General features: G+C 42.1%; 1 protein-coding gene across 5 annotated transcripts in view; it reads left to right on the forward strand.

Moving 5' to 3' along the window:
* Positions 1 to 8,434, forward strand: part of ZFP90 (ZFP90 zinc finger protein) — a 96,279-nt gene extending 87,845 nt beyond the window's left edge. For 4 of the 5 annotated variants that reach the window (XM_032325198.1, XM_032325196.1, XM_032325197.1 and 1 more), the window contains 3 exons: positions 2,386 to 2,512; positions 2,854 to 2,949; positions 6,659 to 8,434. In XM_032325198.1, the coding sequence (XP_032181089.1) occupies positions 2,479 to 2,512; positions 2,854 to 2,949; positions 6,659 to 8,307 (1,779 nt within the window). In that variant the 5' untranslated portion in view covers positions 2,386 to 2,478 and the 3' untranslated portion in view covers positions 8,308 to 8,434. The other variant, XM_032325200.1, reaches the window with a different exon arrangement.
* The last annotated feature ends 6,375 nt before the right edge of the window (positions 8,435 to 14,809 follow it).

Below are 14,809 nucleotides of genomic sequence, written 5' to 3' on the forward strand. Positions count from 1 at the left end.
AGATCCCTGATTTCTGTTGGAAAAATCTCCCACATTCCAGCACTTCCTTGTTCCTGCAGGGACACAGCCACAGTGCTGAGCAAGAATACGGTATGGAGGAGCCAGTGTTGGGTGTGGATGTGGTCATGATCCTCTCTCAACAGGAGGAGGGCCCTCTCCTGTCTTCTCTAGAATTCACATCTCTGTCAGGAAACCAAAGTTCAGTGTGAATCAGATACTTGCTGGACACTGTGTTTTCAAGTTAAAGAAAAAAAGGTACAGTCTCTGCCCTCATAAAATGCTCAACATCTAACTAGGAAAACAAATATTAAATAGATTATTAGGTTTATTCGAGTAGTCATAGGTGTACAAAATGGCTTAAAACACATAATACCAAAACAAAAAACAAAAAACAAACAAAAAAACCAGACCCAAAACACATAATACAGGGATTGACCCTCCAGTGAGGGATCCGAAGACTTCACTGAGGATCTGTTAACCAAGACCTGAAGTATGAAATGGAATTAGCACAGGAAAGACAAGGGGGAAGGTGGGGAGAGAATGATACCCCGCAGGAAATTGAAGTAGCTCCAGATGAGCTATAGCGGGGCCCACAGAGAGAGAGGGACACAAAATAAGGCGGAAACTTCCATGTAACCTTCCCTTACTGCTCCAGTTAACCCAGCTCTGCTCTCAGTGCCTTTTCACACTAATTATCTTTACCATATTTTACTGTATACAATTTGAGATCGAAATCCAACCAGGACCAAAGGAAATATTTCAGGTAGGGCATGTTGACAGGTATCTCATAGCCTTAACAAGGCCTGGTAAGACAAGACAAAACTCAGTCCTTAAGTACTGGAACTGATGGAGAAGCATGGGGTTCTTAGCCAGCCTAGGTTCAGTGAGTAGTGAGGAAGAAGTGATTGCAGGGGTAAGCATCGGGAAAAGACCTTGACCTAGCAATTCCAATTCTAACTAGCTATATCTACAAAAAGGAGTTACTGTGGTAATGTTTGTAGGAGCAAAATACTGACTAATTGTCCACTAACAGGGACTGGTTTATTCACTCACCAACCATTTTTTTTTTTTTAAGGATTTTATTATTTAAGAGAGAGAGAGAGTGATAGAGCATGAGTGGGTTAGAGAGGGAGAACCAGACTCCCTGCTGATCAGGGAGCCTGACATCAAGCTGGATCCCAGGACCCCAGGATCATGACATGAGCTGAAGTCAGACACTAAACCAACTGAACCAGCTAGGCTCAGCGCAGCCCCCTCACCAAGCATTCCTTAAACATCCACTCTGTGCTGGGCATATAAATGATTAAGATAGATAAAGTCCCTCTTCTTGTGGAGCTCATGGTGTCTGGGATGGGGGGCAGAGAGGTTAACAAGTTAATCTCAGATTATTGTTGAAAGTACAGGTGTCCTTTTTACCTGCATGTGTTTGGTTCCTCAGTTCAAGTGGCAGGATTCGGGCAGTGAGAGGTGCCTGTGTTTGGAGGAATATTAACATGGTATAGTGCGATGGGGGAGTAAATTGGAGGGAGGTGCTAGGGCAACTTTCCTGAGGGGTGTGCTCAAGATGAGAACTGAGTTTCTAGTTAGAAACTAGTTTTCCACCATGTAGAGATCCTAGGGAAGAGGGAGTGTCAAGTATAAAAGCCCCAGGGTAGGAACAAGCTGGATGTATTCAGGGATCAGCAAGGGCAGCCTGGCCGGAGTCCAGTAAGTGGTGGGCATGTCTGGATCTCCTCCGTAGGACAGTGGGGTGCTCTTGGTTTTAGGCGATGAATATGTTATGGTGCTGTTGTCTGTGGAGTACTATGAGGCAATTCAAAGGGATATGGTGGAATTATTTGTACTCCTATGGGAGGATCTCCAAGATACATAGTTAAATGCAAAAAGCAAGTTGTAGAGCCATATGTAAGGTATTTCACAAAACAAGACTCTCTGTATGTGTGAATGAAACATGGAGTAGGGACTCTTGCATGTATGTCCCGAACTGTTCACAGTGCTGATTTCTAGGGAGCACAGTGAAATGGGTGAAAGGGGTGAACGAGGGCCATAATTTCCCCCCCCCCTTAATATCTGGATTTGGTAACAAAAGTGCGTGGGCAGTGAGGAATTGATGATTGTGTGACAAGGCTTGGCTTTCCAAGAAAACATAATAGCTAAGTAGGGGTATGGGCTTGCAGAGCATGTTGCCCCTCATGACATTCCTGCCTGCCGTACTGGATTCTTTACAAAATTATGTGAGCAGCTAGTGTATTTAACCCAACATTGCCCCCTCAGGATGTCAAATGTGTGATCACTGTTTCTGATAGCCCTGAAGTATGTTCCCAGTGTTGCCATGGGAACATCTGTAGTGTGGATCCCTAGTTGAACAGGAATGTGATCCTACAGGAATCAGTGACATTCAAAGATGTGGCTGTGGACTTCACCCAGGAAGAATGGCACCACGTGGACCCTGCTCAGAGACGCTTGTACAGGGATGTGATGCTGGAGAACTATAGCCACCTGGTTTCTCTTGGTAAGGACTGAGTCAGTATCTTGCCTACTGGCAGGTTTTTTCTTTCTTAGGTGCTAAGATTGTGGGGCTCGTAGATCACGTGGCCATGAGCAGGGTTGCCTCACAATTAGAGCTTCTTCTTCTCTTTCGGACTCAGCTTTATAGTTCCCTGAGCCTGCTCTTGAGGTAAAGTTCTTTCTTTTGCAGAACCGGAAGTAGGTCATTTGATTGCATGACTCCTCAAGTTGCACCTTTTTTTTCCCTTCAGAGTTCCTGAAGATCAAGGACTAGTACTGACTTGTAGGAGGGGTCTTTGTCCACTTGCACAAACAACCAAATCTTGTGTATTTACCCATGAGCAGGGTATCAAGTTTCCAAGCCAGAGGTGATCTTCAAATTGGAACAAGGAGAAGAGCCATGGATATCAGAGGGAGAAATCCAGAGACCTTTCTGTCCAGGTAAATGAGGGGGAATGAGGCATGCAGGAATCTGGGCACACAGTGGCACAGCTGGGGCGGGGCAGAGCGCGGAGCACCTTCATATTGGCGCCTTGGGGAACTCCTAGACCTGCAGAGGAGACGGAGCCATCTCCCTTCTCCAGTAGGGTGTTCCTGCTGTTGGCAGGTCTCAGAGGAAAATGTACCCCTTTGTCCTACACAGAATACCATTCATATACTGTGACCCGATTGCTGGATTTTCTCCTCTGGTGTCCTCTGTCTCCCATCATGATTAGCAATCCATTTTCTTATTCATTGAGACATTAATTGAACTCTCATGTCCTCTTGTTTTGTCTTTCTGCTTTTACAGTCGGTGGCCCCAGACTTGTAGGCAGTACCCATGGCTTTGATTCTCCCATCTTTTCATAACTTGCCTTCAGACTTCTTTTCCTCACCACACTCCTGCACCACCTCTCTGGAGAAGAGTACCACATCCTTCCATCCTGTTTTCATGCCAGTTTGCTTCATTGCCTCTCCACGGTTCCTGGAGTATCATCCTTTCCTGGTCTCCGGGCTTACTAGGTACTTTGTAGCTTTAGGTCTTTGACTTCGCTTGGTTTTCTCCCTAAGTGAGAGGGAGACGCTCCTCCTCCCCTTTTCTTTCTGTATTACCACCAAACAAGGGTGGTAGTTACGGAGCTTTATTCTATACTTTGGACCTAGAAATAATCCTTACTTGTACCCTGGTCATTTTTTTCCCTTCTCGTAGGACCCATCCTTGTGGAAGTCCCATGCAATTAAATCCCTAAAATCTAAATTAATCATCTTTCATCGCCAGCCAGCACATTTTGTTACCTTGCCCATTACTCGTTTCTCCCTTTGCCCATTAGAAACCACTGAATCTCTAATCCCTCAGTACAAACACCTCAGTCAGTTTAGACTTCTTGCAGTTCAGGTTAGCTTCCTCTCAAACTAGGCCCCACTTGGAGATTACTACAATTCCCAGTTGAAATTGATCAGTCTTTTCTTTAATAAGCAATATTGGATTTTTAAAATCATAGCTTTTTTGAGATATAATTTAAATGCCATAAAATTCACCTTTTTAAAGTGTACAGTTTCATGGTGTTTAAGATATTTACTGAGTTGTGCAACCATCACCATTATCTAACTACAGAACATTTCAACATCCCAAAAGAAGCCCCATACCCATTAGCAGCCACTCTCCATTCCCCCCAACTCCTGCACCCATTAATCTTTATCTATCAATGGATTACCATTTCTGGATATTTTATGTAAATGGAGTAATATAATATGTAGCCTTTTGTGACTGGCTTCTTTCACTTAGCATAATATTTTCAGGGTTCATTCATGTTGTAGCATGTATTAGTACCTTCATACTTTGTATTGCTGAGTAATATTCCATTGTATGGACAAACCACCTTTTGTTTATCTACTCATCACTTGGTGGACCATATTGGATTTTAATGCTCTATCTTCATAAACCACTTACCTCTGACAAAACCTTGCTGTTACTCCCTATACCCCGTTATAGGAAATAAAACTCCCCCTCGACTTACAGGGCCCCTATCATATCTTCCAGGATTCTCTTTCTGTTCCCACTAAAACAAGTTCCACTTGGGTTGAACTTTTTAATGTTTTCTCTAAGTAATGTACAGTTTCCCTAGTCAGGTGATACTCTCTACCTATCCAGAGCTTTCTATTCCTTAAGTTCAAGGTGTCTGTTCGATTCATGAACTTACTATGTATTTATGTATTTATTTCTTCCTTCCCTGAGCACATTTATATCATCTTTACTGCCCAAGCTCAGATTTTAAAAATATACCATTTGATGGTTTTCCTTTTTTATCAAAAAATTGATTCTTATTTCTAAGACTTCAGGCTCTTGGAGAAAGAGTCTATTGTATTATCTATGTATTCGGTATTACAGAGCACATAGAAAGCAGTCAGGAATTACTTGATTGTTTTTTCATGTGATTGGGGAGAGAACTTTCTCATTCATTCATGTCAGCATTTCTTGAATATCCCTCTGAGAAGTATTCTAGAAGAAATACAAAGCATTTTCTGTCATTTAGAAAATTAGAATTCAGTCTTGTTCCAGGGTAAGGAATTTTGAGGCTTAGGGTCCCTTGATTGTTGTTTTTTTCCCTCCTGACACTTTATGAATATTTTCAAATGTATAGGAAGTTGAAAAAACTGTACAGTGAACACAATATACCTACCACCAAGATGTTACAGTTGTTAAAATATTATTACGTTTGCTTTATCACATATTCATCTATCCCTTCTATCAATCTTTTTTTGAAATCTGTCATACTTTTTGATGCATTTCCAACTAAGCTGCCAACACAAGTACATTTCACTCCTATATTCCTGTGTATCATTAACCAGAGTTCAATATTTATGGGGCTTTTTCCAAGAAAGACATGCATAGAGTAAGATATGCGGCTCTTCTAGGGACCAGCCAGTTGATTTTGACAAATGCACTCACCCATCTAACCCAAATTCATTTCAACATAGAACATGTCCATCACCTCAGAGCCCTCCTTCTCCTTAGTTTTTAAAAGTTACCGTTTTTAGAGGCTCCTGGGTGGCTCAGTCATTAGGCAGCTGCCCTCGGCTCAGATCATGATCCCAGAGTCCTGGGATCGAGCCCCACATCAGGCTCCCTGATCGATAGGAAGTCGGCTTCTCCCTCTCCCAGTCCCTCTAATTGTAGTTCCCTCTCTTGCTGTGTCTCTCTCTGTCAAATAAATAAATAAAATCTTTAAAAAAAAAAAAAAGAAACCTAGAAACTAATTGTCTGGTATTAGTATTTTGAGGTTAAATAGGGGTTTGGTTTTGGTTTTTTTGAGATTTTATTTATTTATTTGACAGCACCAGCGAGCATAAGCAGGGGAAGGGGCAGAGGTAGAGGGAAAAGCAGACTCCCCACTGAGCAAGGAGCCCAATGTGGGACTTGATCCCAGGACCCTGGGATCATGACCTGAGCCAAAGGCAGATACTTAATAACTGAGCCACCGGGCACCCTGAAACAGCGGTTTAGAGATCAATTTATTAGACTAAGTAAAATCCTTTTTGCTCAAGAGAGGTGATTAGTGTAGAACCAGAACTCCAATAGGCTAAAACCTTAGCCCTAATTATAAAGGCAATGATGATTTGCCTCCTAAGATAGGACTTTATCTCAGCTTTTAAAGTATAGCAGTTGGTCTCCAAGTATGTCAAAGGATGATTTCCATTACATCAATTGCTGTGGATTTTCTCTCTAGGATTTGAAGATTTGGAGCCTCAGAGGAGACTTTAAAGAAATTGTGAATTGGCTGTATTAGGAAGACAGATTTGGGGATGATTTGTAAAATGGGCAGGAAGCATGAAGAACATACAGGATCTTGCGAGACAGACCATGGTTTTATTCCATTTGTGTCTGTGCTAAACATTCTCATGCTCACTTATTCCCTTACTTCCTAACCAGTCCTCCTAGAGGGGCTTCCTCATTCTAGACTTACCATACCCTCTGGCTCGGTGGTCTGCGCTGTCGCTTCTCCATTCTCTTCCTTTCCTTCATTGTGGGTCTTCTCTCCAAACTATAGGACTAATTGCAAAACAGAATCATGTATAGTTTATATTTCTTTCATTTCCCCATTCCTGCTGTAGTAGTCTGTTTCAGCAGGAGGGAATAGGGGACTTTTGTACTTCGGATTTTTTTTTTCAGACTGGAAGACGAGGCCTGAAGCCAAATCATCACATCTGCAAGAGAGCATCTCTACAGGATCCCGTAGCACAGATGGCCTTTCACATGCCACTTTCCAAAGCACTTGGGGTGTTGGTAGCCAGTTTGAGAGGCACCAGGAAAACTGGAAAAGGTACTTGGGGCCAGATGCATCCAACCAGAAGAAAATAATCACGCCAGAAGAAAACTTCCAGCAAAATAAATTTGGTGAAAACTCTAGATTGAACACAGTCCTAGTTACACAACTGAACATTCCTTCAAGGCCTAATGAATGTGATACACTTGGAAGCAATTTGGGACATACTTCAGATATAATTAATCAGAATAACATCCTTGCGAAAAAGAAACCTTATAAATGTGACAAATGTAGAAAAGCCTTTATTCATAGATCATCGCTTACTAAACATGAGAAAACTCATAAAGGAGAGGGAGCTTTCCCCAATGGTACAGATCAGGGTATTTATCCTGGAAAGAAACACCATGAATGTACTGACTGTGGGAAAACTTTCCTCTGGAAGACACAACTTACTGAGCATCAGAGAATTCACACTGGGGAGAAGCCCTTTGAATGTAATGTGTGTGGGAAGGCCTTCAGGCATAGCTCATCCCTTGGTCAGCATGAGAATGCTCACACGGGAGAGAAGCCTTACCAGTGCAGTCTCTGTGGGAAAGCCTTCCAGCGCAGCTCCTCCCTTGTTCAACACCAGAGAATTCACACTGGAGAGAAACCCTATCGATGCAATTTATGTGGGAGATCTTTCAGGCATGGCACGTCCCTCACTCAGCATGAGGTCACACATAGTGGAGAGAAACCCTTCCAGTGTAAGGAATGTGGGAAAGCCTTTAGTCGATGTTCTTCCCTCGTCCAGCATGAAAGGACTCATACGGGAGAGAAACCTTTTGAATGTAGCATATGTGGGAGGGCTTTCGGTCAGAGTCCATCCCTTTATAAACATATGAGGATTCATAAGAGAGGCAAACCTTACCAAAGCAATAACTATAGCATAGATTTCAAGCACAGCTCATCTCTTACTCAAGATGAAAGCACCGTCGCTGAAGTGAAATCCTATCATTGTAATGACTGTGGGGAAGACTTCAGCCTCATTACTGACTTTACTGATCATCAGAGGATCCATTCCGGACAGAACCCCTATGAATGTGAGCAGAACTTTAGTCAACAACCTGTTTCTCATCCTGGAGAGAAACCCTATCAGTGTAATGTATGTGGAAAAGCTTTCAAAAGGAGTACAAGCTTCATAGAGCATCACAGAATTCACACTGGAGAAAAACCCTATGAATGTAACGAATGTGGAGAAGCCTTCAGTCGGCGCTCGTCACTTACTCAGCACGAGAGAACCCACACTGGAGAGAAACCCTATGAGTGTATTGACTGTGGGAAAGCCTTCAGTCAGAGTTCATCCCTCATTCAGCACGAGAGAACGCATACTGGAGAAAAACCCTATGAGTGTCATGAATGTGGGCGAGCCTTTCGGAAGAAAACCAATCTTCATGATCATCAGAGAATTCATACCGGAGAAAAACCCTATGCGTGTAAGGAATGTGGGAAAAACTTCAGTAGGAGTTCAGCACTAACTAAACACCAGAGAATTCATGCACGAAATAAACTGTAGAAGCCCTGAAATTAAGGAATGTGCAGAAAATTTTAGCTAAAATATTGTTCTTATTTAGTATCTGAGGATTCTTACTGGAGAGGAAGCTTGAGAATGTGATGGCTGTGTTTGTGTGTGTGTGTGTGTGTGTGTGTGTGTGTGTGTGTGAAGAGAGCTCTGTGCTAGTGACAATGTTTTTTTTTTAATAAATAGAAACCACATTCTCAAATCTGATTATAGACTTTTATAAAAACAACTACAAACATCATAGATAGCCAATTGGAAAGGATATGCCTATGTATTGGACTTTATAAAGCTTTTGAATATATGTATGCAGGAGATCATCAACTTTGAACAGTTTGACTTGTAACTCTCTGTTTACAACCTTTTTTAATAAAGCTCCTGCAGTAATGACCAAAACTCACTTTTAAAATTGCTTGACAACTGCATTCAACTGCAGCTCTTACATTAAATTCTCCATGGAAACCAATTCCACCTCCTGGAATCCAACATTCAAAGAATGAGATCAGCTGGTCCAACCACTTCATTGTACAGATGAAGAAACCCAAAGCCAAAGATGTGAAGTGGTTTGCACAGTATGATACAGCTTATAATGGCAAAGCTGGGTGGAGAAAGCAGGTCTCCTGGATCTTTGGCCCTATGGTCTAGCCACTGAAAAGGTATTTGGGAATTCAGAGGGCTTTATGTAAATTTTAAAATAAATCAGATGCACAAACTAATGAGCACTCGGATACTCTAGGAATTCATAAAAGCATAAGAGGCAGCAAAATACAGAGGCAGATTTGTCAGAGACATATTCAGAACAGCTTGTTGGAAGCTTACATACCAAAATGTTAACAAAAACTGTGAATAGTTCAACTGCTGGTGACTTTTTTTCCTTTTCCCAAGTGTAATATTTATACTTTACACTATCATATGTCAGTTTCATAGACCAGTTAAGTCCTCTTACTGTGTTTTGTTTTGTTTTGTTTTTTTAATCACACTCCCATGAGAAAGCGCTGCCCCAAGCTTCCTATTATTAAACCAATGGGAAAACAGCACAAAACTAAAGAGGAAAAAATTTCCCCAAGTTAATTTACTGTGGAGAAGTATAAATATAATTACCCATTGTCATAAAATCTTGTCTTTAAATCAGTTTTGAGAACCGATGTGATGACCCATTTTGTGTGCCAAGGAAATAGTTCATTATGAAAAATTCAACTTCTTTAGTTCTATGCTGCTCTTCCGTCAGTAAGGCATGAGATCAGCATTAGTAGCCCAACCCAATCCCAGTGTTCTCTCATGCCTCCCATGGATTATCCTAAAGGTGCCAAATTTATCTCCAGATAAATTTGGAAGCAACTGTGGACCTTGACCCCTTTGACACAACAGCCTTTCCCAAGTAAATTTTCCCACGCTGATGAATCCTGGAGAGGAATGATATGGGTGATGTTGATGGTAAACGTTTCCTGTTGCCTTCTTTGCATGCCAGGTAGCAGGATCCATTATCCTTGTCTCATCCTGGACAACAGGAGGTAGCTCCCAGATAGTCTTCATAATTCTTTGCAGGAAGAATGTGCATGGGGGCTGAAAGGTGTGATGTCTAGTCCAGTAGTCCATCACAAATGGAACAAGATGGGAATCTGCCCTTCCAAGACTTTAACCATGCAAAAATACCTGGTTTGTGGTGTTCCATGCTTAACACTCACACACACAGTGCCAAGACCCTGTGTTGTCTGATACATTGTTTGACAATGGGTAATTCTATACAGACTCCTGCCCCCCACCGGCTATCATGCTTATCAAGAATAATTTGCTGCTGAGTATTTGGGGATTCCCCTAGTGGACTATTTGCAAGAATGACATAAATTGTAACCTAGTTGAGTGCTATCCTACTTCTTTGGAAGTTTGTAAAGACTTAGGTCCAGAAGACTCAAAGAAAACCGCTGGCATTTGTGTGGAACTTGGCCTAGATCCAACCAGTGTCTGAATCTCAGCACATCAGCATTGACAGAGAAGGAGCCCAGAGTGTCCGTGGTATGTGTGGTTGATTGGACAGAGGATTTTCTAGTTCCAGCAATCAGGCACATGCACTTAGGAATACCCAGCTTCCTAAGCAACATGAAATGGATCCTTGTAACATCATTGTATTATTTCAATAAATAGCCTTCTAAGTTGAATGGATGTCAGTTTGTCTTTTTCAGTTTTCAGAACTTGGCTAAGATTAAAGTATGGTGCATCCAGGAGGAGGGATTAACTGCTAAACTCATCACGGTCAGGTGAGTTAATAATAGCTACCATTTATTCATGCTTACTACTAGAAAGAAATCATCTGAAATATTTCGTAGCTGTCATTTCATTTAATCCTTATAATTCCTTGTTCTAGGTCTTATGGTGTCTCTTGTCTCTGCCCACCTTTTTTCTCCCTCTTTTTCTTGTAACATTTCTGCTGTACTGACCCCAGGAACATAAGTCAACATCCCTGGGGCTTAATGATAGTTCTAGGGGCAAGTATGTGACCTAATTGAGCCAGAGTCCTTTGCCAGAAAATGTTCGAAATAGATTTGGCAGGGACACTTTAATTTTCTGTTGCTAGACTGGAAAGGTGAAGGCCTAAAACTGCCTAGAGTCCAGTTCCTTACCAGAAAGGAAAGGTCCGTTGGAGGAGGAGATGCAGCCAACACGTTGGTGTTCTCATTGCTAATCCTGAGGTCCTTGGACCTGGCTCAATTTCTGAAACTCTTCCTCGGGTTCAGCGGACTCCCCACTGTGGTCCAGTTTACTCCTTTTTGATTAAGCTAATTTGTCAGATTTCTGTTGTTTATATTAGAGAAACGTAATACACATCTCCTCATTTTCTAATGGGAAATAAGAAATACTTTACCTCTCTGTGGCCTGGGAAGACAGGACAGTGTATGCCTGACAGTGGGCCTGGTTTTTTCTTGCTCAGCTGTTGAAATGAAAATGTCACGTCAGGTTCTGCTGCCCTACCTTCACCTAATTGATCACCCTCTTTTAATTTCTCATAGTTTACTGTTAATGTGCTTTACATTACCACGGTTTGTATTTGTGATTATTTGGGTTTCTCCCCACTCTCACCTGAAACCAGATCGTGATTTCCAGGAAAGCAGGGTCTCTGTCTCTTGATAATTTCTTTGTTCCCCTGCTTATCAGAATGCCAGTCACATGGTAGGTACTTAAGGTAATCTTGCTAAGTGAGTGATGGAGTAGAGATCTGTTAGACAAAGCAGACTGGCTTATAAATGAAAGGGTGCTCCATCCTGAAACCAGAATTTTGCCAATGAAGGCAATAAGATGCTATTTCATACACATTAGGGTGGCAAAAATTTCGAAGTCTGTCTGGCAGGGGGGAAATGAGAACTTGGATACACTGCTGGTGAGAGGATAAATTGGTATAATCATTTTGAGGAGTAATTTGGTGATACGCAGTTAGAGTGAAGCTAAGCACATATCATGGTCTAAGCACATATCATGGTCCAGCAATTCCACTTCTAGATCTATACGCTGGACTAGAAATTCTCCTGTGTGAGCACAAAGACACACGCAAGGATGCTTATTGCTGCAGTGTCTGAAGGAGTAACGAGATGGACACAGCACAGATGTCTGTCAGTTAAGTGAAAGGGCTAATGTGGCATATTCTTATAATTTAATGCAATACATATTGAAATGAAAGAACCAGAGCATCTCACCAAAAAAAGAAGAAAAAAAAACCATTCTAGTTCTGCCTATACCACTCCTGTCCCCGTGTGGCTAGCTGTGGCTGCAGAAAAACAGAGCTGCAGTGAGCAGCCCCACTTTAAATTCCTGACTGCTAACCTCAAGCATCTGTTTGCCTAGTGCATTGTCCCAGTCTCGTAGGTGCCAGCCTCCTGAACTATAGTTTTATAGCTTCTCTCCTCAGCCTTCAGCGTTTTACCCAGTCCTCAGCTGGTGACCTGCTTTCCTAGTTCACTGAGAAAAATTAAAGCAGCCAGAAGATAACTACTGTCACCTGTGTGCATCTAGTCTCTGTGTTCGTCCTGTTCTTCCTGTTAGTATTGGTGATACCTGGTTCCCTTACCTAAGGCCAACTTCTCTTGCATTAGATCCCATCCTTAAACTAGGACATCATTCCTACGAGTGTCCTCTCCTCTGCATCTTTTTTTTTTCCTTGTCTATTGAATCATTCCAGTAGCATAATTGTAGTTTTTCTCATCTTAAACATATGTATTTGTAAATATATGTCCTGCACCCCCTCCGCCTGCCACTCCATTTCTTGCTTCACTTAGGAATATTCCTGTGCTTATTGTCTCCACTTCCTCTCCTTCTGTTCTCTCTCTCTCTCTTTTTTTTTTTTAAGATTTTATTTATTTATTTGACAGACAGAGATCCCAAGCAGGCAGAGAGGCAGGCCGAGAGAGGGGAAGGGAAGCAGGCTCCCTGCTGAGCAGAGAGCCCGATGCGGGGCTCGATCCCAGGACCCTGGGATCACGACCTGAGCCGAAGACAGAGGCCTTAACCCACTGAGCCACCCAGGTGTTCCTCCTCCTGTTTTCTCTTGCACCCCTCCCAGTCAGGCCTTTATTTCTGTTCTTGCTGAAGGACACTGAGGCACTTCCTGTGGCTAAATGTACTTTTTTTCAGTCCTTTTACTTGACCTTTCGGCATTATTCGGTACAATTCATCACTTCTCACCCTTGACACCTTTTTTTTCACTTGGCTTCTGGGCTATCATGCTTTTCCTTGTACTTTATTGACAGCTACTTCTCCCAGGTTTTTTTTTTTTTTTTTTCCCTTTATTTCTTTACTCTAGACATGAAAATTCTTCTAGGGCTCAATCTTTAAACTTACTTTTTTCTATGGTCAGCCCTCATTGTGGCCGTCACCCTGTCTCATGACTTTAAATATCTACTTGCTGGCAACTTCAAAGATTGTATCTCTAGCCCAGGATTCCAGACCCATGTAATCGACTGCATATGTGACTTCTCTGCTTGCATGCCTAACATATCTTGAATGTGTCCAAAGATGAACTAATTCATGGTATCTCCCTTCCACCCCGGTCATAATCATATTCTTCCCCCAGTCCTTTCCTTCTGGGAAACGAACCCCATTTTTCCAGTTGCTCAGGCCATAACCATGAGAACTGTTCTGGAGTCTTTGGCTCCTCACTTCCCAGCTTCAGTAAGTCCTGTCGGCTAACTATCAGGATGAATGTGGATAATCATTTCTTGCTCCCTCTGCCACCCTCGACCAAGTCCCCATCATCAGTCATCTCTGCTCCACATATTTGCAACAGCCTCCTAATTGGTTTCTCTGCTTCCATCCTTGCCTCCCTGTGGCTGCAGTTCAGCAGCTAGAGTGATGCTTTAATACCCTGAGATCGTGTCATTCATCTGCTCAAAGTCCTGAAATAGCTTTCCATTTCACTGAAGAACAGCTAAAATAAAAGCCCTACATAGTATCGCTACCACCTGCTGCCCTGTATTATCTCTCTGACTCCCCAGCTCTTCCTTCTCACTGCCCTGGGCCCACTGACCTCTCTGCTGCAGTAACTTACACACACAACAGGCTCATATTTTTGCTGTTCCCTTTGGTGGAGTCCATTTGCCCTAGATGACACATAGTCTAGTCCCTCATCTCTTGCAAATCTATGCCCACGATTTTCTTAACAGCCCTTTTTGTTGACTACCCTATCAAAATAGCATGCCTCTTCCATGGCACACCTCATCACTCTTCTCAGCTTCATTTTTTTTCTGTAATACCACCACCTAAATATTTTACTTGTTTATTATATGTCCTCTGGAAGGTAGTAAGCTACGTAAGAGTAGGGATTTGCGGGGAGGCCACTTTATTGAAGCATAACATAGAGAAAAATGCACAAATAGCAAGTGAACAGCTTGGTGATGCAGGGCAGCGATGTTTGTATCTTAGTGCTATGTCCTCGGCATGGGAGTAAATGTGTGGTAAATGGTTGCACTGGCTGTACATGTATTACTAAGGCTAACATTGAAAATAAATGATATAATTTTTTAAAAATCTATTAATACCTATTTTTAATAAACACATAAGAAGTAAAAGTAGGAAAGCATTGAAAGAGCTTCAGAGTGGTGGTTTCCTCTGGAGCTACAGGGGAGACTGGTAGGAAGGAATAAAAGAAAGCTTAAACTGTCATTTTATTTCTCTTTTTTAATAGCAGATATGGGAAAACATTAACATTTGTTAAGAGAGGATGTTGCATAGATATCTGTCTTATGTGCATCTCTGAATGTTCAAACTCTTTTACAGTTAAAGTCGGCCTCCTTGCTCTTATTGGGTCTCTCAGCCCACAAAGCCACCTGCTTGGTTTCCCTCAGGGCAGAAGCCTGTTTGACCTGAACATCCAGCATGCCCAAAGAATTTAGGAGAGGGAAAATAGGCATTCATTTTCTCAAGGGTGAGAAGCTGATCTAAGCCTAAGAATGAAGGAAAGGGTCTTGGCACTGTCAAGATCAAGCAAAGTCATTGCCACTCCCTATAAATATTT

The sequence above is a fragment of the Mustela erminea genome, chromosome 19, assembly GCF_009829155.1.
Source record: "Mustela erminea isolate mMusErm1 chromosome 19, mMusErm1.Pri, whole genome shotgun sequence".
In the NCBI taxonomy this organism is placed as follows: domain Eukaryota; kingdom Metazoa; phylum Chordata; class Mammalia; order Carnivora; family Mustelidae; genus Mustela; species Mustela erminea.